This window comes from Saccostrea cucullata, unplaced genomic scaffold, assembly GCF_032062105.1.
Source record: "Saccostrea cucullata isolate Sc308-1 unplaced genomic scaffold, CSIRO_AGI_Scuc_v1 ctg375, whole genome shotgun sequence".
In the NCBI taxonomy this organism is placed as follows: Eukaryota; Metazoa; Mollusca; class Bivalvia; order Ostreida; family Ostreidae; genus Saccostrea; species Saccostrea cuccullata.
The window spans coordinates 68,020-94,732 of record NW_026923134.1 but is presented as its reverse complement, the minus strand read 5'-3'; the positions used below and the strand labels follow the sequence as shown (position 1 = coordinate 94,732).

Below are 26,713 nucleotides of genomic sequence, written 5' to 3'. Positions count from 1 at the left end.
CAGAAACAATGTATAGACTTCGCAATAAATGCACGTCCCACCAGTCGATATATGCCGAAAAACAAGAAAACGATCAAGTACAAGATCTGGAAGCTGGTCGTGTCGACGAAGTTTGAGTATTTTGTGATGACTCTGATCGCCTTGAACACGATCGTACTTATGATGAAGGTAGGTCTATTTGTTCATGTCAAGTTGATTAACTATATTGCCTACAACTAAGTAAATTAAATCTTCTATTAGTCAAAATAAATTAAAACACTATATGAACTTACAAAAGAAACTTTATGCCAAATGCTATTTCTTTTCAATTGCTTGAAGAGAAATTTTTACTTAATGAAAAAAAGTGCTTTTTTCTTGAGATGTTTGAAGATCTATAATTAAAACTTGTCCATATTTGAAGACCATATTACTTGTCCAAGCTCTACATATATATATGAATAATCATTTTGTTTGAAAAACCAGGTTGATGACAAATGCATTATTCTGAAAACCTTTTCTAAGAAACCTGAGGATCTATATAATTATTACAACTTGTATTATACATTTCTATTTATGAACTTAAACATTGTGCTTCAGTGTGAGTAGTTAAGTAATTTATCCATTTGATGTCTTTTTTTCTGACATTTTACTGACAATTTATTTCACAGCTTTGAAGGTAAAATAAAGAACACCTTGATTTGTGTTATAAAGAATAAAAGCACATTGTTCAAAATTTGATTAACATATAACTAATGAATTGGATTTCTTTTAACTAATATTGTTTGTAAAACTTGAACAAAACTTTAAAAGCAAAAACAAACAAACAATTTTGACAACTGTTAATGCATAATTGATGCCTTTATTGAGCTGCCCTTGTCGCAAGATTATAATTTATGTTTTTTCTTTTTTATCTGAGCTCCTGTGCAGCAGCTAATGTCCTCTTAAGCTATTTTCATACAATATTAATGCAATAATTCTTTTCACTATCAAAATGACATTTTGAAATTTTTGTTTATTAAAAGAAAAAAGAAACTTTTTAGAAATTATATTTAATTGGTAAATTTTAAAATTTTGTATTTTCAAAAAAATTTCTGGAAAAAAAATGCAACGATAAAATGTCATATGTTGTTCGTTGACAGTATGACGGAATGAGCAACGAATACAAGACGATCCTTAAATATCTTAATATGGGATTTACGATCATGTTCTCAATAGAATGTACCCTAAAGTTGATTGGGTTCGGAAAGGTAACCAATGGTCGGGGGAAACACCTTTTTTTCTCATTTCTCACAAGTCTTTAGTAACTATTAAACAGTCATACATTTTATCAGTCGTTAAAGTATTTGAAAAATGACCTTGAAATTATCTGAAAAGTAATATTTTGAAATTGATTTTTTAATTGATGCACTATGTTTGGAAAATAGTGTTTGAAAAAATACTGATGCTAATATTTCATGTGCATATTGCATGTTAAATTTTACTGACAAAATGTATGACTACTTTGCATCATATTTAAGAAAGTATGAATTAATATATCACTTTACAAAGTATTTTACAATCTAGACTTTATTTTTTTAATTTGAAATAATTGTCAAAATATTGTGCAAAAAAAGTCTAGATTTTAGAATATTTGATGGGAATGGTTCACGATTACGGAGGCACATTTACTAACTGTGTACTTGTATTAATCAGTTGTAAATGATTGTCACCATATTCTTGTATCTTTCTAAAACTTTTACATTACAAATTTTAGTTCATTTTGCACAATCATTTACTGTAAACCACTATTCACACTTATTATAATTGATTTATTTAAGCACATATTCAAGTTCAAGTCAAATTCAAGTTCATTGATATGGCCACATATTCAAGTCAAAATCAAGTTCATTGATTAAGGCACATATTCAAGTTCAAGTCAATTTCAAGTTCATTGATTTAAGCAAATATTCAAGTTCAAGTCAAAATCAAGTTCGTTTCAAGCAGTTATTAAGTAAAAAAAAGAATTAATTTAGAAGACCTATAAATTATTTTTTTTTAAAAAATCATAAATAAATGTGATGTGGTTTACCCTCACATGGCAAATTTGGAAGCTTTTTGGCTCTACTCATTCATCACTGGTTGCACCTGGTGACAGGCTCATTGTATGAAGCTTATGGGAGCAGACCTGTCTGATTTCATCAGTTCTTTTTGCTCTATTCTTTATGCTCAGTCTGTATTTTTCTTCCTAATTTCTAATTTTCATGAAATTGGTATGGTTGTTTTAAAACACTAGACAAAAGTTTATACAGTTGACAAAGGTAAAAGGGGACATAATTCTGTCAAATTTTGAAGTCGTGAAAAATATTACACCAGTGATTAAAAAAAGATATGGCAATTTTAAAAATTCTATTTCAAATTGAACTTGAATGTGTAATGAGAACTTTTGTCTTTTGTGTGTAATGCCTCTGATTGTAGGTGCATTTTGATGAGTGTTGTAGCAGAATTTGCTAACCATCACACATTATTTATTTAGAATCTCTTTGCTACCTCTTTAAACCAAACGTTTTTTAACTGCCTTGATTTCAGTTCAGCAACAAAACTAGTGGTGATACGGGCCAGGGCCGAGGCCAAGATTTCCAAAATAATCAAGATCAGCATAAATACGAACGAGTTTTGATTTCGATAAATATAATATTCACCATCCTCTTCACTATTGAGTGTGTATTGAAGCTACTCGCGTTCGGAATCAAGGTTTGAAATGTCAATTTGTACACAATATTCCGTCTCATACGTTGTTACATTTTGATTTCAGAAGTTTTCATATTTTTCCCTATCTTCACATGGGCATACAAACCATGTTTCAGCATTGTAGCAGTGCAACACATTTTTCGAAATTATGAACAGAATTAATTTTGTGTTATCAATTTTAAAAAAAAATAAATTGGATAAACAAGTTACAAATTTCAAGTGATTTTTAAGTGATATTCAAGGAATTTTTTTTCCTTGAAAAGAAATGTGTTGACAGGACCTCCTGATTGGGTGTTGTCATTGTGAAAACATCGCAGACTCAGGATTTGCCTTCTTTGTGTTTTAGTCTCAGGACAGGACAGTAATTAATAACTAAAGGTTCAAATACCCTCTGCTCACTCATATAAAATATTTCTGTGTCTCATGATTTTCCAAAAGAAACATATTTGTTAAATAAAATACAAGCAATTTTAGCATAGCTTGCAGAGCTAAATGGGACAAAAAAGACGCTTCAACTTGGCAAATCTGTAAAGGAATAATAGACATTTATATCATTAAGAGTTATCTCTCTTATCAGAGTATCGATGAACCTTAATTGGGCCAAAAATGTTGGTAGATTCAAAGGTCTTGCTCACAGAAGAAATTCTAAAGATGAACTGAAAAAATTGTATTTTTGTGTGTTTTTGCAACTTGGTGATGTACATGCAGTTCCAGGTACATATGAAGTGGTATAGCACTAGTGAATTGATCTGTCCTTACTCTTAGCAGAATTGTCACTTTGTTAGGTTAGTATTTTTGAGAGATAGACTCTCTCAGCAGTTGTTTAACATTACATGGTTTCCTTGTGTTTGTTATAACTTCTGTTTTGCAATACAGAGGCCCCATTTAAAACTATTGAATCAATTAAGAGCTCCCTTGAAGGGCTTATTAAGATTCTTGGAATATGACTAATTGTCTGCCCATAAGTATACAATGTCAACTCTCATTCTGCTTGTTAGAGAATATTTAAACATGTAATATTACTTTTGGATATTAGAATACTAATCTTGCTCCCCAAACAGGCGATTCTGTTCTAGAATTGTAGCTTTTCTAACTGTTTTCAATCGGACAAAAAAGGTTCAGACATCTCTTATGTAGGGAATAGAAGAAGGCATATCCAGAGTAATCCCCCTTTATTTGCTTACGTGTAGTCTAAATTGTGAACCATTGTTGGCTTCCCCTTGTGTCTATATTTATACATATATAAACATTTCTAAGCCACCTATATTTTCTGTTGTTGATTTATATTTCAATAGTTTGTTGGCAAAGTTTATTAAAAGAGCCCTAGCTTGTACAGAATCTGTAAGTATCAGGTTCCATTGGAAGAAAAAAAATTAATAGCAATGTTTGGCCACGTAAGTCAAATCTTATTTATTTAATTGCTGAATTGAAATTTGTTCTTTTTTTTCTATTTGCATCCCCTAATAGTTTGAAGGAACATGCAAATTTTCTGTTCACATCCTGTGTATGCTTGATTTTTCTTTACCAGCTTTTCTTATTATTTCATCCTCATATTGACATAATTCAAGTTTTATTATTCAATTTTATCAGTAAAACATATTTATCTAACAAAGAATAATTATATTAATGATGTAACATTTACCAAATGCACAAGTTAATGGTGCTTTTTCAATTTTTAAAGTATATAATAAATGAAACTTCAATATCAATATCTAAGATAACGTCTCAAATATTTTAATGGAAAAGAATCCTCTTAACTTGCTTCATTTTAATAAGAATGATTTGGTAAAAAAAAAAAGTTAACATTTTTTCCTATTTGCCTTTACAGATAACCTTTATGCTTTACTATTTTTTTCCACAGAATTATTTCCATGACCCTTGGAATGTCTTCGACTTCATAACAGTTGTAGGCAGTATCATTGATGTTTTAGTCAATGAGTTTGGGGTAAGTGGACCTCCTTGCTTTATGCCAATAATTGTTTTTTTATATATACATGTATAAATGTGATTGTTCCAGCTACATCGTCACTGCTGCACAACTAAAAATGATTGATTTGGCAAGAAATATGATAATATGCTTAAAATCTTTAATGCTCATGGTAAAAAAAAGCATTGGAAAGTAGTTTTACTTGAATTAACCTCTGTGTGATAATAAAAATAGAGAAACCCAAAATAGGATAATTAAATCAAATTCTTACTATACCACATTAAAAAATCAGTTGAAGTTAATAAGTTTTAAGTTTTATGATACACATGTAATTTTATATAAAAAATTTCTTTTAAAAATTCTGAATTTTTATCGACGTAACCGGGTATTAAAGTGAATGCTTCAACTTGCACATGCCACACAGAATTGCTACATTAAATTTTCCTTGGAGAAAAAATTGTGGCCTTTGGGCCTTGTGAAATATAGTATAAACTTGAATTTTATCTGCTTGACCGTTTTAGGAGTTATTGTCTTCAAAAGACGATAGTGGAGAGGTTTGTGTACTTAATAATTTGATAGTTCTATTGAAGGAAAATGCAATTTACATTTCTGCACCCTAGATTTATATTCAAATCTGATTGAAATACAGCATGCCCTCACACAAAATATGTATAAATTTATTTCATGGAGAAATAAAAAAAAAAAATACAAGTTTAACCCACTGCAATATATATTTAAGACTTAATAAATCACCTAGTTGTTATTATTGATGAAAAACAATATTTATATTGACATTTCTATCAGATTTGCATGTCAAAAGAAAAACTTTTTCACATTTTAGACAATGTATGTTGAAAACAAAGTCCCTTTTAGTAATGGTATATAGTGCATTGCAATACCCTAGTGTAGCTCATCTGAGCACAGCACCTTTTAAACTGCGGAACAATGTTTTATGCTTGTATAATTTTCCATTGGATTTCTGGATAGAAATACATTGTAAATACACTACATAGTACACACCCTGGATCTTTATTTTCTCAAATGAAACACATATGTGACCTTCATTTTTGTTGTGTATGATTCAATCTCCAACTTGCAAACAAATTTTCTGTCGGGGAAATATTTTGATTTAGATGTATAGTATATTGATCTACAATGTAAACATTTAGTAAATGCACTGAAACAATGTACATGTTGAGGGCTGCTATCATTTTGTTGCACTTAATGCACTGTTTATTATATTATATATGTGTCAATATATCTACAATTTACAATGTAACCCAATATTATCCTTATATTTTATTAAAATTTAAATTCTATCAATCTTCTTATCACAAAATGGTCTTTAAATGTACCAGGACTGTTTGGAAAGTATGAAGAGCAAACATTTATTTAAATCAATTTATTATAAAAAGATAATCAATTCATGAAAATTCTCCAAGTGAACACTTTATCAAAAACAAACAACTTCAGATACACAAGATTTCTAGTTATTGGCATCAGATGATAAGCTTCAGTGATATAATATATCGTACACTTTATATGTGTATTTCACTGAAGCCAAAGAGATTATCATTGCATCACTCCAATCAGAATTTTTTTTGGGGGGGGGGGGGGGGGGGGGGGTTGATACAATCAGGAAATGTTCTCCTCCTTTTCTGTCATAATTTATAAATGTTGGAGAAATCCAAATCTCTTTTTGTCACTGCAACATTTGTTTAATTGCTATCCCAGTGTTAGATTGGTGGTGGATTTTCATTTTTTTGCAACAAATATCCAGCAGTGAACCAGACCAAGGAAATATAGAGAAATATTTTACCTTTGAAAAAAAAGGATAAAAAGTTAGATATTTAAATTGGAAAGAAGGGCTTCTTATTTGGGAAAAAGAGTCCTTGAGGATCAATTATTTAAAAATATGTTTTATTTATATTATTGGCAAAGGGAAGTGAAATAGCAAATACTAATAGTTACAAAAATGCAGATTATGGACTTATGTGTATTGAGCATATTTCTTGTTCATTTTGCTTTTATGACCAAAAAAAAAAAATGAAAATTTGGTTTGAAAAGCTTGAATAGATAGTTTGTTCATGTTTCCCTCAACCTTGATGTATTTGTGATATGGCGAAAGTGCAGCTTATGCAAACCATTGCATTAAATAATTTAGGAATGAATATTGATTGATTGCAGCTACTTGTACATATGATGTGCCTTTCTTGACAATGGATGCATGATGTTGCCTAAGATATAGAACTTAATTTCTAAAATTGTACATTGATATAGATCACCCCATACATGTATCTATTTACAATAGGCATGTTAAAAATAAATTCACTGCATGAATAGCTCTTTTCTACAATGTATTTAGTCTTCTCATTCAAGATTTATCCTTTGAAAGTTTACATAATTTCTACCTCTGTATCATAAAAAAAATATACAGTCACAAGTATAGTCATGGTCAAACAAACAGTGTTTTTGTGTAATGTTTAAAAAAAAATACCCATCCCTTGAATGGAGAAATAAAAAATGTTAATTTGCATATTTATTTTTTTTTTACAAAAATAAATTGCCCCACCTACCTGATTAAGGAATGTGAATTTTTTTTTAGTTAATATTGGTCAGATTTAGTAAATGTTCATGGAAAACACATGTATCAAAAGCCTTTCAAAAGTGTGTGACACCATCAGTACTCAGTACCGTATTGGTTCACCATAGCCTTACATACTCAAACTCAGTATAAGAAGAAAAAATGCAATGTATTTGAAAAAATACATCCATGATTGTGTGAATGTCTATTTTATACCCCCCCCCCCCCCCACAAAGTTGCAATGCATACCAAAATGGTTCATTACATGTCTTCTTATATAAGTAAAACAATACTTGGGACAGGTGGTATTTATACTGTTTCCTATACATTTTTTTCAGACATATAACTCGATGTTCAATGTGGGTGTGTTCCGGTTGTTCAGGGCTGCCAGGCTGATAAAACTCCTCCGACAGGGTTACACTATACGACTCTTACTCTGGACCTTCCTACAGTCTTTCAAGGTAACAATCCCTCCCCTCTCTCTCTCTTTCTCTCTCTCTCTCAGTTCCTAGAACTTGGTTTAAAATCTATAATAAACTAACTTGTTAGTTGTTTTTAGCAGTTATTTCTAAGCACGTACCAGCTAGTACGGAGTATATAGCTTGTATAATAAACAACTAAAATTAATGATCAGTTAAATTACTAATGAATTAATCACTATTGATATTTTATTTTTTCCAGGCACTGCCTTATGTGTGCTTACTGATTCTCATGCTGTTCTTCATATTCGCCATCATAGGAATGCAGGTAGATTTTCTTAAAACAAAGAAACATCATAAAGTTTTTAATGCTCATAAGCATCATGGCTTGTTCACTTGAAACCATGCCCTTCATATTTGATCTCATACAAATCCATTTTCCATTTTCCAGGTGTTTGGAAATATCAAACTTGACTCACAAACAGATATCAACAGACACAATAATTTTAGAAACTTCTTATATGCACTCATGCTTTTGTTCAGGTGAGTGTTTATGTTTGCAAGTCAAAGGGAAAAATATTGCTGACAGCAGCAGATCTTATTTTTAGGAGATAAAAAAAAACTTATTCTATCCTATAGAATATTAAAATCAGTAATTATTAAAGCAAGATTTTTCTACATATTTCACCATTGATATCACATTATCATTCTTGAAATATTCCATGATTATTATGTTTATGTGCCCTTGACCTGTAATGATGATAGAAGGATTGAAGTGCTGAACTGAAAATGTCATCCATTTATTTCATTTTGGTTTTTCTTTTCTTTAGATGTGCTACAGGTGAGAATTGGCAGGCGATAATGATGGCCTGTCTGTCGGGGCGACCTTGTGACCCCGAATCTGGCCTTAACCCGCCCAAGACCTGCGGAAGTTCAGCCATTGCCTACGTCTACTTTGTGTCCTTCATGTTTCTCAGTTCATTTCTCGTGAGACATTTTACATACAATAATAATTAATTTAAGGTCTAATATCATGAAAGTAGTAAAAGAAGAGTAGATTGAAGTTATACATTTGCCAAGTGTTATCATATCATTCAGAAGTTGGTATTTTCTAGTGAGAAATTCACAGTTGTAAAAGAAATTTCTTCTTTAACCATCCTATGCTTTTGACTTTGTCTACTTACATTGACATAGTTATTTTTGGTTCTGTAGATGTTGAATTTATTTGTTGCTGTCATCATGGATAACTTTGACTACCTGACCCGGGACAGTTCTATCCTGGGTCCACATCATCTGGACGAGTATGTCCGAGAGTGGGCTGAAATTGACCCGGGAGCCACGTAAGTATAGGTCACGTCATGCTAATGTTGGAACATTGAAGAAAGACAAACCTATTGTTTTAGTTAAATTGTTTACTCGCAGAAAGTTAACATCAGCCATAACTATGTAATTTATAGGGAACTGAGATTTCATAATAGCTAGGTCTTTATAATGGCCAAACCTATTATTGAGATCATTTTGAAATACATGTACTAGTAAAAAGACCAAAATAATTTGTTACACTTTTGGATATAGTGTTTGTTTCGTGAATATAATGAAAGCATCATTAAAAGCTATAAAATACACAATGTGTTCGTTCAAAAATAATGATAAACAAGCTAATTCAGAGAATTTGTGTCCCCCGCTTAGGGAAAAGTAACCCATGCGCAGTTTGGGGGGGGGGGGGGTTTCTTTCACTGAATTTGTAGAATTATGAAATGTATACAAATGTATACATACAATGTAAGCAAATAAAATATGCCAATGTGGATATAGAGGTTTGATGGATTATTCTTTATTATGTGTGTAGAAGATTCTTTTTTATATGGAATATTTATCACACTGTAATGATGATATCATGAGTTTGTACAAGCCAGACCTCATAAATTTTTCATTTCACATGCTGAATACTATCGTTTAGTTAAAAAAGAAAAGTATTTCGAAAAAAAAAAGGACCGTCCGAGATGCGATCCCGGGCCCTCTCACACTTGAAGCGAGAGACATACCACTAGACCATGGAGCCGCTGTAATATGGAGACAATTGTATACAAACATGAAGTGACATACATGTATATATTTACTTTCGATATTGTCAAAATTTTGCACAATGCATGGTGTCTATTTTAACCTTTATTAAACAGTTCTAATAGATGTAATAAGAATATAAAGTCCACCGAGAACCTGTTTTATACGTAATAATTCTCCTCATGTCCCTGTGCTAAAAATAGCGACATGTAATACAATAAATACTAATAAAATAAACGGGGCGGGGCACTTTAAGAGGGGTGAGAGAGGTCCTAGGGAGTTTTGGTATAATATTACATAGAAAAGCTCAAAATTTTCTTAAAATATCGCCCGAAAATGATAGTGTTTCATACAAACAGAATGTATAAATTTACGACCTTGAACTTTGACCCTTTGAAATCAAAATCAATAGTGGTCTTCCTCAGACCACAGGGAGTTGTTATGTAAAATATCATTGCAAAAGCTCAAAGGGTTTTCGAGATATCGTGTGGAAACGAAAGTGTTATAACAGACAGAATTTGCTTATTTATGACCTTGACCTTTGACCTTTTGACCTCAAAATCAATAGGGGTCTTCTTTAGTCCATAGGGAGTTACTATGCTAAATTTCATTGCAAAAGCTCAAAGGGTTCTCGAGATATTGTGTGGAAACGAAAGCGTTACAGACAGACAGAAAGACGGACGGACAAACCCAAATTAATATCCCCCACTTTTCAAGCGGGGGACAAAAATATATCCAGGATATACAGACTATAGGAAGGGACTTTTTCTAAGATATTTACTGGTTTGACCTGATACATAGACTTCCCTTGTTGTATTCTTCAGAGGACGGATCAATTATCAGGATATGTATGAGATGTTAAAGAACATGGAGCCTCCTGTGGGTTTTGGCAAAAACTGTCCGACCAAATTCGCGTACCGGAAGTTGATCAGGATGAATATGCCTGTTGCTAATGACAACACTGTTCATTTCACCACAACTTTGTTTGCTTTGATTAGAGAATCTCTTTCTATCAAAATGGGCCCAGGTAAGATTTATTCCGAATATAAATTTTTGTTAAAAAATTATCTTATAAAAACATGGATAAAATTCATTCTATTAAATGATTTGAATGGATTAATTTGAGATAAATATTTGCAATATGTATCTTAATATTTTATCACTAATTATGTGGAAATTGATTTCAGTGGAAGAAATGGACAAGCTGGATGATGAACTGAGAGAGCTAATTCGTAAAATGTGGCCAGTGCAGGCTCGCAAAAAGAAACTCCTTAACCTTCTGGTCCCACATAATTCAGGTAACAAAGAGTGACATCTGATGTCAGAGAAAGAATGGCTTCAAATGAACTCACCATATACAATAGAGAGGGAGAAAATGAAAATGCTTTACGGTCCTATTCTTTGAGATGTTTGTAATGTTCTAAAGAAAAAATGTATAAGTGCCCAATATGAGCTGTGTAATAATTTAGTTTAATTATTTTTTTGCAACAGAGTTGAATGATAATCATATGACAGTTGGGAAAATATATGTTGGTTTGATTATTGCTGAAAACTGGAGAGCGTATAAAGCAAGTCAGTCCAAAATGAACAATCTTAAAATGGTAAGTTATTTCATCATTGAATTAGTCTGGGATATTAAAATAATATGTCTGCTACAGAGTTATTAAGTTGTAAAGGCTAAAACTTCCATGAATAAGGCAAATGCTCTTTTAACTTTGCTACTCCACATTTATTTAGGTCGAAGATAAAGAGGAGGTTAGTAACCATGGAGACACTCAAAGTGCCGACCTTGACCCAAAAACTGCTACCACTTCTGTCTAATACTTACACATTAACTGTTGTCAAGTTTTGTAGACGCATGCAATGAAAAGACAGATCCTTGCCCGAGTCCCACCAAGGCTCAAAAAGAAACACAGAAATCTAAAAATAAATCATAATCCAAATCCTTTCAAAATTATGAAAAATTAAATTCTGATCAGCTTTAAAATGCTGATAATTTTATTTTGAGATCTAATTCAATTTTCTAAATTGTTTTGGCCTACTGTTTCAGTTGAGATGGATCTGTCTTTTGAGGTCATCACATGTTCCTCGCACAAACTGGTCTGTACAGTAAAGCTGTGATGGGGGGATTTAGACCAGGAAGGCCATGTGATGACCGGAGGGCGTGAAGGGGACACTTTTATTTTGGTTCTTATATCAATACTCACACCACCTTGTGTTCAGGGTTAAAGTTTAGTTCTTTATTCAGCACTGCCTCAAACAATTACGCACACAACATAGTCTTTGTATTTATACACACACTAATTTATATGTTAGATGAGTTTACAATAAGTTTAAAGTTTGTTTTTTCATAGTTAATTTTTCACCATTTATGCACTTATTCTATTTCACTAGAAGTGTATATATTGTAGAGTTTGGGGTATTTTAATAAGTTTCTTTTAAGTGGTCAAATTGCACTGAGTTTTGGACTGTATAATGATTGTGTTTAAGTTTTAGATTCACAGCACTGGTTATCATAGCACTAGTTATCAAAGATATTATCCTTTTTAGTTCATTAATAAAAGATCAGAAATAGTACATGTATTAATCAGCAGGTGAATTTTGACACCAAGAGAAAGTACAAAGAAAAAAAATTCAGAAGCAACAACTGTCTCTATCTTTTTAACATGTGCATAATAGCTCTAGAAGTTATAGATACAGTTATCATAACACTTTAACATAAGGTGTGAACAGTTTAGTAGTTAATTAATATGCATATTACTTCCCACTGTAATAATCTTCAACAAATTTTTCAAATATTTGCTTCACTTGGTCTAAGTTTATAAAGCAAACTTAGCAGCCAGTGGCTTTTCGGGTTTGGTATATCATTCCTGGATATTATCTGGTTTTCTGGTACTAATATATTAATATTAAGGGTCTATATATGGCACTTAAATACAACATCAGTGTCATCCAAGAACTCGGCAATAAATGCAGGTACATTTTTATTTTTGTTTATTTCTTCTACTTCTTTTGTTTTCAACATTTTCATCCTCTTGTCTTTACTAATTTTTTCTTTCAACTCCTTTTTAACTTTGAGCCAAAGGCTCAAGTGAGCTTTTCTGATCAAAATTTGTTCGTTGTCGTTGTTGTAAACTTTTCACATTTTAGTTATAAATTGTACAAAGTATCCTTGGGTAAAGGGGATTTACTTTGTTCATGAAGGGCCACGCCCTTTTCCAAGGGGAGATTTTATTAATGGCATTTTTAAAAAATCTTCTTCTCAAGAACCACTGGGCCAGGAAAGATTGTGGAATGATTTAGTGTAGATTCAACTTTGTTCAAATCATGCATTTGTTGTTTTACATAGGAATATATAGCTTTAAAAATCTTCTCCTCAAGAACCACTTGGCCAGGAAAGATGAAACTTATGTGGAATCATCTTCAGGTAGTGTAAATTCAAATTTGTTCAAATCGTGACCCCCGGGGGTAGGGTGGGGCCAAAATGGCCGATCAAAGTTTTACATAGGAATATATAGGTAAAATCTTTTACTCAAAAACCACTGGGCCAGGAAAGATGAAACTCATGTGGAATCATCCTCAGGTAGTGTAGATTCAACTTTGTTCAAATCATGACCCCCGGGGGTAGGGTGGGGCCAAAATGGCCGATCAAAGTTTAACATAGGAATATATAGGAAAAATCTTTAAACATCTTCTCCTCAAGAACCACTTGGTCAGGAAAGATGAAACTCATATGGAATCATTCTCAGGTAGTGTAGATTCCAGTTTATTCAAATCATGACCCCCGTGGGTAGGGTAGGGCCAAAATGGCCGATGAAAGTTTTACATAGGAATATTTAGGAAAAATCTTCTTCTCAAGAACCATTGAGACAGGAAAGATGAAACTCTATATATAGTGTAGATTCAAGTTTCTTCAAATAATGACCCCGGGGGGTAGGGTGGGGCCGAATGGTCGATAAAAGTTTTAAATAGGAATTAATAGGAAAACCTTTTAAAATCTTCTTTTCAAGTACTTCAAAGCCATGCTTAGTCATATTTATAGGGATGATTGTAGATTCTAGTTTGTTCAAACAAATGTAGATGCTCCCCCCTCCCTGCCCTCAGTAAACTTTCAGTTCTGATCTGATATGTGCTTTTTCTCTAGCCAATTGCTCAGGTGAGCGATGTGGCCCCTGGGCCTTTTGTTAACTTTGGAAATTCTGTACTTTCATTGAAGTTTACATGTATATTATTTTGTTATAAGTTGTATAATTTTTTTACGAGACCGTTTTATTTTTTCCTTGACTACTTTTGTATGATTTGGTTTCAGATATCTGCATTTGTTGTTTACAGTTAGCTGATGAAGAAGTATTTCCATGTCTATGAGCTCTGTTGACTTTAACACCGATTTCTTTCTTTTCCTACAGAAAGAGAATGCTGGGGGTGGTCACCGCCGGTCATGCCTCAATCATGATTCAGAACACTCAGATGACGGGGGATATGATGGGTAGGTCAATTAATAGATTTTTATAAGGGGTTAAATAACGATAATGATTTATTTTTGTTTTGGAATAAAGGGTGGAAAAGTGGTATTATGGCTTAAACTGAACTAACTAAAGAAAACAGGTCAGATTGAATAAGAAAAAAGACATGGCAAAGTTACCGTACTCATATGGCACAGAGAGATAATGTGCCCTTGAGAGAAAATATTGATGCTTTGTATGAGACGTTTTATCCATACATTGTCTTTTTTCAGTGATAGACATTCCTGGAATCGATCCTTTAGCTTTTTAAGAAGAAACAGCAGCAAGAAAAAGAAAGATAACCAGGATGCCAGCAGTGTGCAGGTCAGGATTCAAGTTTTACATTAGATTAAGAAAGCTAGAGATGATTTATCAGCTTACCTCTGACAGCACTCTAACAAGTTCCTTCTAATTTTTTCTCGACAGTTATTCAAAAAATATATAAATCTAATTTGTCATTTACTATTTAAGGACAAGGGAGTTAATCTTAGTATTTAAGACTTAACTTGGGCTAATGGAAATCCCATAAGCTCCATGTGTTTTGATTGAAATTTTATTATATAAAAATACCTGCAAGATTAAGTTGCAGCTGCGATATGAGAGACATTGGAAAAATAATGAACATTGCAATGAATTTGGAATTGTATAGGCAAACCGCAAACAAGATGGTCCATGGTACATCAATACAACATTTACAATGAATGATGAAGATGACCAATTATCATCCATTTCCTCACCTGTTAATCTTAAACGTAGGGTACATTTCCTAGGGCCAAACTACCAACCCAAGGAGGTATTAGCTTAGGCTGAAAAGGTCACGGGTTATAGTCAGGGAAACCTAGCCGGTGGTGGTAATGGGGCTTTGATTGAGACGTTTTAAAGTAGAAACATTGCATATGCTTCTGCAGGACAACCATTTTATCTTGATAAATTGCCGTTCTTTAGAATTAGTTCTGTTTCGGGTAATAGGAGTTTTTTTGTAGGTTATATTTATGTTTATATAGCTTTGGTGAACTTGATAAGTACCTACTGTGGCTACAGCTTAAATATTTAATTATTAGTTTGGTGGTGGTGGTGGTGGCAGTGGTAGTGATATAATTTACTTTTTTAACTCCACATTTGATTTCACAAATAAAATCATTACGTATTTAAAGTGATCAGCAATAAAATCTATATTCAACTAGAGCAAATCTTGTAGTGTTACAACATTTAATTCAAATTAAACCTTTGTCTTATTATATTTGGATATTAATAAATAACTGTTTTGTTTTATTACAGTCCATGGGTCAGGACTTTTCCTCTGGACTTAAACCCGAGCACGCCACAGGACACACCAACATGACTCGGGCAGGATCGGACTTCTCCCTGCGCTCGGGAAACAAGTCCCCCTCCCTGCCAGCCTCCCCCATTTCTCCACGGTCCCCCATCATGCCTAGGGCCTTCCACTCCCCCACCTCCTCCCCACTGGTGGGGCGACGATCCATGTCCCCAAGGCGTGGTGGAGATTATGGCTTTGCCTCCGCTGTTTCAAACATCGTGGACCAGGCTCATTATATCTCGGAGCAGGATAAACTTAAGAGATATGGAATAGGTAGTTCATCTTTCATATATTCTAAGCTTAAACTAGTCACATTCATTTTTTTGTTAAAATTAGAAAGCCAGATATTGGTTAAACCAAAAAAAAGCCCTTGTAGTAGAACCCTTCACACTGTACATCAGTGGTAGACATATAAGATTTTTTTTTCACCTACACATTGTACCCTTAGAACTACAAATTTGATACACTTTCCCACTTTGATCTTGGAGATGCTTAATATCACAAATTATTATAATGCTGTATGATTTTGTTCTCAGAGGAATGGGAAGCAAACATTCAGTGGACTGTGGTAATTTTTCACTAAATAATAAAAAAAATTGCTGATACATACATTATATGATTGAAGGGCTTTTTTATTTGTACATCTGAAGGTCTTGGCTATACAGTTTAATTTCATTTTTTCTTTCAAATTAATAATTTGAAAAGCATGATTATCCAAAAAAAAGCTTAGAAAATTATCACTGCATTAAATGATTAATGTTTGTATGGGGAACAATTCAAAGGTAACAAATTTAAGAAGCAGAAATTAACATTCATAACATTTCGATTTCTTTTCTCAACATGGGTTTTATAAGCATGAAACTATTATGTTGGTGCTAAATGTACATTATCTATTGAGGAAATTTAATGATCAGGTTATTCTTTCCAATATTTTCTTTTTCTTAAAATTTTTAATGTTGATGAACTAGATTTATTTTTATTTATTTCATTTGATCTTTGATAAGACTTTGTCACAAATGGAACAGTGTCATTTATTATTATCTAAACAATACTTTAATTTCTTTTTCCAGGAGCGCGACATGACGACAGTTTGAGTATGAGTCTACCCAACTCTCCCTCTCAGCGCCTCCACAGTTTGATTCGTCGACCCCCACTTATCTCTCAGGAGAAGGTTGTGTGTTCCCCATCACCTAGTCCCCAGCCATTAAGACACGCCAACCGTGACAGCACATTTTATAGATCCACCTCACTGGAGACCAGATCAAGAAGCCCCTCCCCCAACACCACTCCCTCACAGACCCCCCTACAGGAGTACTACGGCACCGCCAATCTGACCGACAGGTCACGTAGTCCTAGCCCCGCTTCCACGCCACCCAAGAAACAGACAAGAAAACTTCCAAGTGTGCCACTTGTCAAGCCTTCAACTCTTAATCTTGCTCAACCCAAATTGAAAGAAAACATGCCTAGAGTGTTGCCTTCTCCTACTGTACCTAAATCGGTGAAATCTCCTGGAAATATTAACTTTCCTAGACTTAACACATCACCCACACACAAGCCCAAAAATAAAAACATTCCTCCCCCCATCTCCAATTACCCCCCACCCCCAGGAAAGTTTGGGAGGCCTGAGCCATATAGCCCCACAGAGAGGAACAATCTCAATAAAGTGAGTGCCCCCTCCTCAAGTCATTCCAAGACTTTACCCCAAGTAGGGCGGCGGTCTAATAACGGTGATCAATGGAATCGGGATCGGTCCAATTTCAACAAATTTAGATCTAGTAGTCACTCACCAGATGTTAATAAAAGCTCGAGTGAAAGAACTAAATTTCTGGCTAGTGAATTTGAAGAGCCCAGTTCTAGTGTAAACAGAGGCAGACAGAGACACTCTCCAACAGTGCCTAATGGGATTAAAGCTCGTAAAAAGAAGCCGGAGAAATTAGAAATGCGCAGTGATAGTAACATTCCATTGAATAACGATTCCGACGAGTCAGAATCTGACTGGTGTTAGCTAGATAAGCATTCAAAGACAATCTGGTGATTTTTTTTCCCCTTTTGAAATCATGTTCAATATTTATTATGATATATCATCTTATTAAATTGTTATGTCATCCTGAATTGGATGTTTGTATGCCTTTGCTATTTGTTTCAAGCATAAGAGTTGAGAGATTGTGATTTTTATACATGGTTGTCTAGGAGAAATGAACTGATAAATACTTAGTACATTGTATTTATATACATGTAGTAGATAAGGTGTGTTTTCATACTTTTTTCAGTATTCATATTACATTTAACAGTAATTAGATTGCCTGTACCATCCATAGTGAAACTTTTCAAGATTTAATAGTCTTTAACTGCAATTTGTGGTTTAGGATATTCCAGTGTACACGTCTTTCATTGATTTCAAGAGGTATGTTTTATTCTTTAGCACACCTGTATTGTCAATTCCTCCTTCCCATTAATCCTGTGTTCAAAAAGTGAAGAAACAAACATTTAAACACAGGATTCTTCCACAATTTGACACTCTCTAGTCAATCAACCCAGGACTATCTTGTCCTTTTGTCTTTTGATAATATCTGGTTTTGTTATTATATCAGAACATTTTTTTCTTTTCTTTTTTTACTTGTTAAAATTTGTAAGATTTTGAAGATGCTTCGGATGAAATTGAATCATATTTCTGTACGGGTATGAAAGGTGTTTATGTATTATCAAGTATTTATTACACTTGATGAGATGAGAACAGGATTTAAGTCTGTGTCCATGCATCTTCTTACGATCCCCATGTATCTTTATAACAGGGTATACTAGTTTTTCATGAGTGCTTATTGGACAAAAGTTTTGGTGTACATGTATTTGTTCCAAAGAATGCATTGTGATATTTGGGTGGATTTGATGAGATTATATAATAATTTATTGTGATATTCTTCTTACTTGATGGTGTTTTTTTTTTTAATTGTTTAATGAATCCATTCATGTTGAAGTCCCAATACTTTTTTTATGTTAATATTATACATGTATATCCTTTTACTACTTGTAACACAGTAAATATATCATTGCACAATAAGTTTTGGTTAAAAAGGTGCAGGATATTATTTTAAAAAGTTTAATAAAGTAAACAAGCACACCATTCCAACTGTTAAGTAATATATGGTCACCATTCCAGTGAATATGTTCAACATATTTATGCATCTTCCCACCTAGATTTAATGATTTACACAGGGTATGTTATACCAGATCAGACTGTTTAAACACTTGTATCATTTTATCACAGAGAGTGCCATTCATCATGCATTAGAAAATTCTTAAATAGAGATTTTTTCATTCAATCAACACTAGCTCCGATGCACTATAGACCATCTTGCCATTTTAGTTATAGAATAATCTCAATCATTATTTCATTTTTTTTTTTTCATTTACTTGTTATACATGTACACAGTTCCTTAAGTTTCAAAGAATGTGATAAATATTGTACACATAATGATTCTTACAATAGTAGTTACACAGATTTATATGGTGTTGCAAAATCAAATGGGTCATTTTTTCTAAATTTTCTTCTATGATAAAGTACCTCAGTAAGTTCAACAGAAACATTAACACATACAATTTTTTTTATGAATGCTTCTGATTATTTGAGTATCTCTGTGTCAATAATGAAGATTATTGAGAATAAAACATCTAAAACATTGATGTGACTGGATTTGTCATTGAGGAGTAAAGGAGAGGTGATATTTGTGGGATAGGTAAGTCGTAAGTTATTTGCTGTCATATATTCATATATAGTTGCTTATAGACCCCAATGAACAAAATGTGTGTGTGAAACACAAAAGCCCCTATAAGACAGCTCATTACCAAATTAAGTTTTTAAAAGTAAGTCAAATGATCAGGTAATGAGGTCAGAAATGTTGATCTTGTCATGAGGAATACATATTGTACATGTGAAATAATGAAGTCCCATGCTTCTACCAGTCATAAATGACAGAGTTTACATATTATTTACAGACATACGAAAAAACAGCTCTCTACATGGTTTAGAAGGGAATTGATATTTAAAAATCTTGTTTCTCCATTTCTACACAGTTTCTGAATTCCATAAAATCACACCAATACAGCATTTCTTCCAATATTTTTGATTGCATTGGTTAATAATTAGAAACAAAACAAAAAAAATGATGACCTATTTAATGTGTATATATACATATGACAATAAAATAAATGTAGCAAAAAAAAAAACTTCACGAGTCCTCCCAATGATCCTTCACTACCGGCTGAAATTCTGCCTCCAATCACAAGATTTAAACAGAGACTATGGATAGAAGTAAATAAACTTCATTCTGTAAGAACAATGAAGAAGGTGTAAAACACTGAGTCAATATGTCTATAACATGGCTGATGATTATGAACGACTGGTTTATGTAGAACCTCAGTATCGTCTCATCTGTTTCTTGAATTTCTCGTAGTGAAAGTCATCTGTAGCTTTCTCTGTTCCTTTGGGGTCTTTTTCTGTGGAGTAGTGTATAAATAATTGATATATGTATGTTTCTTAATACAATATTTATCAGTAATTACGAATGATATATAATGCATCAATTCAATTTTATGTTAGATTCAGGTGCATAGTAATAAAACTAAATGAAAGTGCAGACATAATGTAGACAGATGAAACATGGTCTTAAAGGCGGTTTTAATGGACCAAATGGAGCTCTTGGTTATGACCGGTATATGTGTGTATTAACATTCATCTATTCTGAGAACTTGGCTTTGGAATTACAGACAATCAATTGTAGAAAGACAAATTCATAAATCCATCACTGGCAAAAACCATAGGAGACTATAGGTTTCCTGAGTAATATTGCTTTTTAAGGTATCCGACCCATATTAGAACATCATTTCCTAACCTTATATATCCATCCTGTATTAAATACTCTGATATAATTAAAAGCAGTTTAGAGTATGAAAGGAATTTACCAGGAGAAAAGGATTTACCAGGAGAAATTTTCAAAAATATAATTACCTGGGCAGTAATTAATTGATGAAGAATTCATTGAGGGCTACGAGAACCAGCAAATTTTTGAAAATAAAAATTCAAATAAAAAGAATGTCAAAAAACGCTGTGGTGGAAAGATGTATACAATTATTAAGAATAGAAAAATGATTTAAAAATTATTTTTTACTTGATAGATTTAGAATTGATCTTTATTAATTGAAAGGGGGATAATTTTTCAAGGACAGGTCAAGGTAAAAAATTAGGACACATTCCGCTCTTACATATTGATACTAAAACATGAAGATTATGTCTATATCGGTACATACTGAATAAAAGCCAGTTTATATATTTGTTGTGTATTCAGATTCATTGAATCTAAGGCTAGTATTTGAGTCAGATATCTGAAGTTAAGAGGAACCAGATTGCACTTGGGAATAGCATTGTTGATGCAATTTATCTGATGCTTGTTCATTTATAAAGAGCAGCAGATGAATTGACATATGAGCGATTTAATAATGATTTAATTTTTTTTTAGGTTTGGGGGGGAGGGGGACTTACCAGCCTTTTTTAATTTGTCCACATCCCCCACCCTGACTGGTTCTGGTTTAGGGGCCTCTTCTGGCTTTTTCAGTATTGGAGCTGTGTCCTCAATGTTGACTGCAAAAACAAATATATAATGTAACTTCTATTTCATCTGGTAAACAATATAAAGATTGTATCTAAATTTCTTTTTTCTGACTTTTTTCAAGCTATTATATTAAAAACTACATGTATATATACATGTATATACAGAGGCAGGTATTTCTCAGATTCTAAATAGTTTCCTTTGTTGAAAATTTTAGAAGCTTAAAATCCATAAGCTGTCTTGTGAAAATTTGTCAATACATGAAATAATATGATTAATGCTAATTTTACCCAAAGAGTCAATGCTTATTCAATGAGTATAAAATCAATGTCAACCCACTGAGGACTTTAGTATAAACAAAGAAAGATAACTCAATCTAGCATATGCTATAGATTTCAACAAATTGTACTAAATATACTCCATTTTGGTGGCTTTAGTGAAATAAAAAGTTTGAAAAAAAACTGCAGTGAAGTTTGAGATACTAAATTTGAAAAACTTTCCACAACATATTTTAAAAGATTTCTCTGCATGGTCAACAAGTATTTAAATGATATATTAATTTCAAGCTAATTAAGGAAGCTCTAAACACTAACAAAAAGTGTTTTTGACTTGGAAAAAAAAAATCATATCAAGGTTTGCATCTTGAGACTACATTTAGTCTATCTTCAACATGCACTATCTGTCTTATTTCCACAATAAAAATATTAAAAGGCAATGGACTATTTATGACAAAAGTTATGGCCAATTCAAAGTAATGTTTTGTTGTTTTTTTTTGGAAAGGTCATACTTCAAGGTCACGGGGTCAAAACTCCTAGTGTATTTAGAAAGGTCTTTCTCAGGTAATATACATGTGTAATATGAGAGTCCAATCTCTTCTCATTCAAAAGATATGACCAAGGTTTAACTTTTTGTGATGGACAGACGAATGAAATTTAATGTCCCCTCACTTTAGCAAAATCAGGGGACTATAATGTTCTGAATATTTTAATTCAACATAAGTGGTGTAATTAATTAAGGAATGTTTTTAAGTTTTGTGTGAGTTATTGGTGTGAATCACACAGACTTGTCACATAGGCATATTTCATAATATGCATATGTGCAAGTCTGTGTGATTCTCACAGCAATAATTTACACAAAACTTAAAAACATTCCTTATATTTACATTTTACATGTTTGAAGTGCCAAAAATATACTCGATATTTGAATTTCTCACTGCCCTATTTCGTTATACTTTTTCTAACGTCGCTGCAGCCTCATTGTGACGTCACAACGCACGTTTTTCCGTGTATATTTCTACACGTGAGTATACACGAAAATTGTATTCAAATCAATTTCACATTTGGCTTAGTAGAAAAACACAGCGAATGTAAATATTTGTAAATAATCATTTTTTATCCTATTTCTAAGGGCATATCACTCTAATGTCATAAAACTACCCAACAAATAGAGCTCATTGGTGTGCAGTGTTTAGAGCATCCTTAAGGCTATGAGTTTTAGCCCTTCCCTCCCAATTGTTCTGAAATGTGTTACAAAACTGAATTATGTTATTGATCATCATACATCTGTTGTGCTGGACAAAGTTGGCAGCCATGTTTGTCGGGACGAAGGCTGAGACCTCATTATCTTTCTTCCTCATGTTCTCAATCAGAAGCTTTTGTTTGGCTATCTCTGTTGTTTCAATGTTAGCTATCTTGGCCCTAAAAATTAAAATTTGAACAAAAATTCAGTATTTGCTTGTGTCTATTACATACGATATACAGCGAAATTATATTTCACAGTAACAGTTCATACTGCTATTTTAAAAAATATCTATGGAACAAACTAATGATTTCCATTTCTAGTCCAGTATCATGTATTGTACTTACTCTATACCAAGGTCAATTTCTGGTATACCAGACAGCATTTGATTTGACAACATGTCTTCCGTCTTTTTGCTTGATGATCCAATTTTGAGATTTTCAGGTAAACTGTACAAAGCATCTTCTTTTGAGGGTCTGACAGGAAAAAAGATGGGTGAACATGAATGGTCATTCAAAATTCGTAATCACTGGGTATGGAGTTGTTAGCGTAATTATGAATTAGCACTACACATGTCCGTTCAGTGTATTATTTACATGTATGTTAATGATTTCTTAGCAGTATTCATGAATTAGAGCATTGTTGCATGCACCAAAGCCACTAAAATATGAAGTCCACTTTTAAAGTACACATACTGTTTATCAATGAGAGGGTTGAATTATGTTTTTTCATGTTTTGAAAAGTGGATGAGGTTTGTGAAGATCGTTGCTCTCCATGTAAGCTGCACTTATTTTTTCATATACATGTACTGTTGTAGCCAATTTTCACATTATAGGCAAATAAATCAACTTTCTCCATAAATGAATTTTAGCATAAATAGCAAGCACTGCAGATGTATGGAGGGTGATCAATTTATCATCATTAATTTTTTTAAAAATGTACGGCTGTACCCTTTTACTGGCGTTTCTTCCTTGTGGTGACCTTTCCTCCTTGCTAGCTCAACTTCAACATACTTCAACCTTTTGAAGAAAAAAAAAAATATTGTTTATCACACAGCTAACTGAAAAAATTCACATTCACGATCAACTTATTATATAAGGCCAAAATAAAAAATAGTCTTGTTTCCTGCTACCCGGCCTACCCTATTTTTTTGCACCAGACCCTAAAGTTTTTTTTAGCTTTTGGGGAAAAAATTCAAATTTTAGAAATTTCATGTTTCAAAAGTGAAAAAAAATTTATATATTCTCATGTTGTATTTCATGAAGTACATGTATATGTTTAAAATATGGACTTTCGTAAAATTCCACTCGAGTTGTGCATCCAAAGACATGGAAATTCACTTTGATGATATTGACCTTAGCTATCTAAGCTATGACACGTTCAATTTGGTTTTGTAGTAGTTCATATCCAAAAAAAAATACCATTGGAAAAAATAAAATAACATAAAAAAATAAAATAATTTTCCTACCTACCCTATTTTTTTCTGGCTGGTAGCAGGAAACAAGACTATAACAACATTGTTTTGAATAGTTCTGATTACCCTTTACTTAAAACAACGTTTTTGCACAGATAATGCAGATGCACTATTAGACATTGGAATGGATTGATAACATAATTAACATGTCAACAGAAACCCACATTTCTGTGTCTTCATCTCTTCTGTTTGTTTCAGCTGCAAAAGCTGTACCAATAGCTTCCACTTCTTCTGTGGACAGTTTCCTGTAAACACATACTTGTCATTCATTTGCTATACATGTATTATGCATGAATAAATGCATTAATTTATGGATAAACTGGAAATCTTATGAATATGTACCCGGTCTGTATATACAGTTACAATTGTGACACTGAAAATAAATGAATTATTTTGTTCTATAACAATCAAATTAAAATTTAAATCTTGGAAGGTAGATTCTTCTCTGTTATCTAGGATTTATTAGTAGGCAATGTTTTCATGTGATATACTTTTTCTTCAGAGCTTTCATATCAACCATACCACCAGTCTCAAGTTTGAATGGATCACTCTACAAGTCATAAAAGAAAAAGAACAAACATGTATTCATTATATTAATAATAAGTAAGTTGGCTTAATGATAAGAGAACAATCGAAAAAATTTATAAACAATATACTGTAGATTCCTAATTATATGCGTGGAATTAATTATGGCGTAATTTCGCGAGAAGCATCACACGTGAAATAAAATTACTCGCGATTATTTTTATTGTGCTACAATATATGTAAAAATCACTTGACCAACCGTCCATTCGCGAATTACTGCTCGTGATTTGACGTTGAACAACCCATTTGTGATAAAAAGTACTCACGAAAAATAAGGAATCTACAGTATATATGTAAGATTCCAAAGTCCGATGGGACTCCAAAGTCCGACAGTAACACCAAAGTCCGATGATCTATGCCAATCCCTGATATTCTGACATGCCTATGTCTGACAGTGCAGAAATCAATTGACGTTTATGAATTAAGTCATAATACCACGTACTGCGCCAAACCCAAATGCCGCAACAGGCCATAGTCTCAAATAAGTAATAAACTGTATAAATAAATATCATTATGTGAAAACTAACCCTAGGTGCTAAACTAACCCTCATTGTTCAAGAAGTGTGTAACAACTATAACTTAGCTAGATATCGTTGGTGGATGCAAGATTAACCCTAATCACTCAACTAGTGAAGACTAACCCTAAATCTCTCAGATTGGTGCAAAACAAGGAGTAAACCTAATCAGTCAAGCGGTGTGTGAAAACTAATCCTAATATCTCTGGAAGGTGCAGGCAATAAGCAAAAACAATAAAACTGATTGCGAGAACCAAATTAGAAATGGTGGCATTTTTTAAAATTTAATTTATTAGAAATGAAATGATGGCTTTTAAATGCTGACAACAGTGTCAGTGACTGACGTCCAATTATTGTGACGTCATAAATGTTAATTGTTTCTCCACACCATCGGACTTTGGTGTGTCAGACCATCGCACTTTAGCACAGCGCTTCTCATAGGAAACAAGCCATCGGTCTTTGTTGTGACCATCAGACTTTGGTGTCATTACCGACAACAACCAATCGGGGTTTGGTGAGACCATCGGACTTTTGACATCACCATAGGACTTTGGAGTCTTACATATATATATTGTATTAATACCTAAAGAGATTCGTATACACATTTAAATAAAATGTCATGAAACTGACATACATTACTATTTCTACCAAAGTAGTCTTACATATATATTGTTGATGTAATCAATGAGAGAACAATGAGTGATGTACCATTTAAAGAGATTCTGAAAATATACACATTTAAATAAAATGTCATGAAACTGACATACATGTAGGCAATCTGTACGTTTTTGGTTTATCGTCTATACATTAATATTTGACTTACATTTGAGAGAGCTTGTTCCTTGGAAATTTTTTTTCCCAATGCCAGAGCTGTAGCATTAACCCCATTCTGTTTGTTTCTCAACTTCTGTAGTTCTTTGATATCTTGGATTTTTGTGCTGAAAAATTAATCGTGACATTTGTCTTATCTTCATGGTCGTTAATTACTTCACAGTTACTTGAGTTTTGGTTTATAATAAAAGAATATCGTGATAAAGTTCATAATTTTTCACAAATTATCACTCATTGGTTAAAACAGACGTATCGTTTCTATGCAATATTCTGGATTAAAAAATAAATATTATAACGCTATAAATACGCTAAGTTATAAAAAGAGATGTAGCATCAAATGAAGAATTTGTAAGATCATACCCAACAGAATCTTCTTCACACGAATCAGAGTCACTTTCTGAAGATTTGCGTCTTTTTCTAATATTTCGAGATTTTGATTTCTTAAAGTCAGCCATGACAGTATTTACATGTCCCTTAAACGTTTGACACTATTGTAATATAATGCATGATTTTGGAAAGATTGGAAAAAACAGTGATTAGCATTATAAAATCAAAAAGCCCAAAGAAGACAAATAGTGGAAACATTTTTTCCGAAATATAAACCAAAATGATGTTAGTTTGAGTGTTGAAGTGGTTCCTCATTCTTCTGCAGATTATAGCAGACTGT

At 32.7% G+C, this 26,713-nt stretch overlaps 3 protein-coding genes across 10 annotated transcripts in view; 2 read left to right on the top strand and 1 right to left on the bottom strand.

Annotated features, from left to right (window-relative positions):
* LOC134263262 (voltage-dependent calcium channel type A subunit alpha-1-like) overlaps nucleotides 1-12,263 on the top strand; it is a 48,342-nt gene extending 36,079 nt beyond the window's left edge. For 6 of the 8 annotated variants that reach the window (XM_062745587.1, XM_062745586.1, XM_062745584.1 and 3 more), the window contains 12 exons: nucleotides 4-168; nucleotides 2,545-2,709; nucleotides 4,568-4,651; nucleotides 7,556-7,678; nucleotides 7,899-7,964; nucleotides 8,088-8,179; nucleotides 8,467-8,623; nucleotides 8,849-8,976; nucleotides 10,525-10,727; nucleotides 10,888-10,998; nucleotides 11,192-11,301; nucleotides 11,438-12,263. In XM_062745587.1, the coding sequence (XP_062601571.1) occupies nucleotides 4-168; nucleotides 2,545-2,709; nucleotides 4,568-4,651; nucleotides 7,556-7,678; nucleotides 7,899-7,964; nucleotides 8,088-8,179; nucleotides 8,467-8,623; nucleotides 8,849-8,976; nucleotides 10,525-10,727; nucleotides 10,888-10,998; nucleotides 11,192-11,301; nucleotides 11,438-11,521 (1,488 nt within the window). In that variant the 3' untranslated portion in view covers nucleotides 11,522-12,263. Of the gene's footprint in view, nucleotides 1-3; nucleotides 169-1,118; nucleotides 1,227-2,544; nucleotides 2,710-4,567; nucleotides 4,652-7,555; nucleotides 7,679-7,898; nucleotides 7,965-8,087; nucleotides 8,180-8,466; nucleotides 8,624-8,848; nucleotides 8,977-10,524; nucleotides 10,728-10,887; nucleotides 10,999-11,191; nucleotides 11,302-11,437 lie in introns of all 8 variants that reach the window. The other 2 variants (XM_062745590.1, XM_062745588.1) reach the window with 1 other exon arrangement.
* Nucleotides 12,264-14,055: 1,792 nt separating this feature from the next.
* LOC134263256 (serine/arginine repetitive matrix protein 1-like) lies at nucleotides 14,056-17,944 on the top strand. Its single transcript, XM_062745574.1, has 4 exons — nucleotides 14,056-14,186; nucleotides 14,436-14,526; nucleotides 15,481-15,793; nucleotides 16,591-17,944. The coding sequence occupies exons 1-4, from the start codon at nucleotides 14,056-14,058 to the stop codon at nucleotides 17,523-17,525; spliced, it is 1,470 nt and encodes a 489-aa protein (XP_062601558.1). The 3' UTR covers nucleotides 17,526-17,944.
* A 1,732-nt stretch (nucleotides 17,945-19,676) lies between these two features.
* LOC134263261 (splicing factor C9orf78 homolog) lies at nucleotides 19,677-26,539 on the bottom strand. Its single transcript, XM_062745582.1, has 9 exons — nucleotides 26,407-26,539; nucleotides 26,039-26,153; nucleotides 24,607-24,665; nucleotides 24,280-24,360; nucleotides 23,592-23,660; nucleotides 22,989-23,117; nucleotides 22,684-22,820; nucleotides 21,057-21,155; nucleotides 19,677-20,014 (listed from the first exon to the last, which is right to left on the bottom strand). The coding sequence occupies exons 1-9, from the start codon at nucleotides 26,499-26,501 to the stop codon at nucleotides 19,935-19,937; spliced, it is 864 nt and encodes a 287-aa protein (XP_062601566.1). The 5' UTR covers nucleotides 26,502-26,539; the 3' UTR covers nucleotides 19,677-19,934.
* Nucleotides 26,540-26,713: the final 174 nt, after the last annotated feature.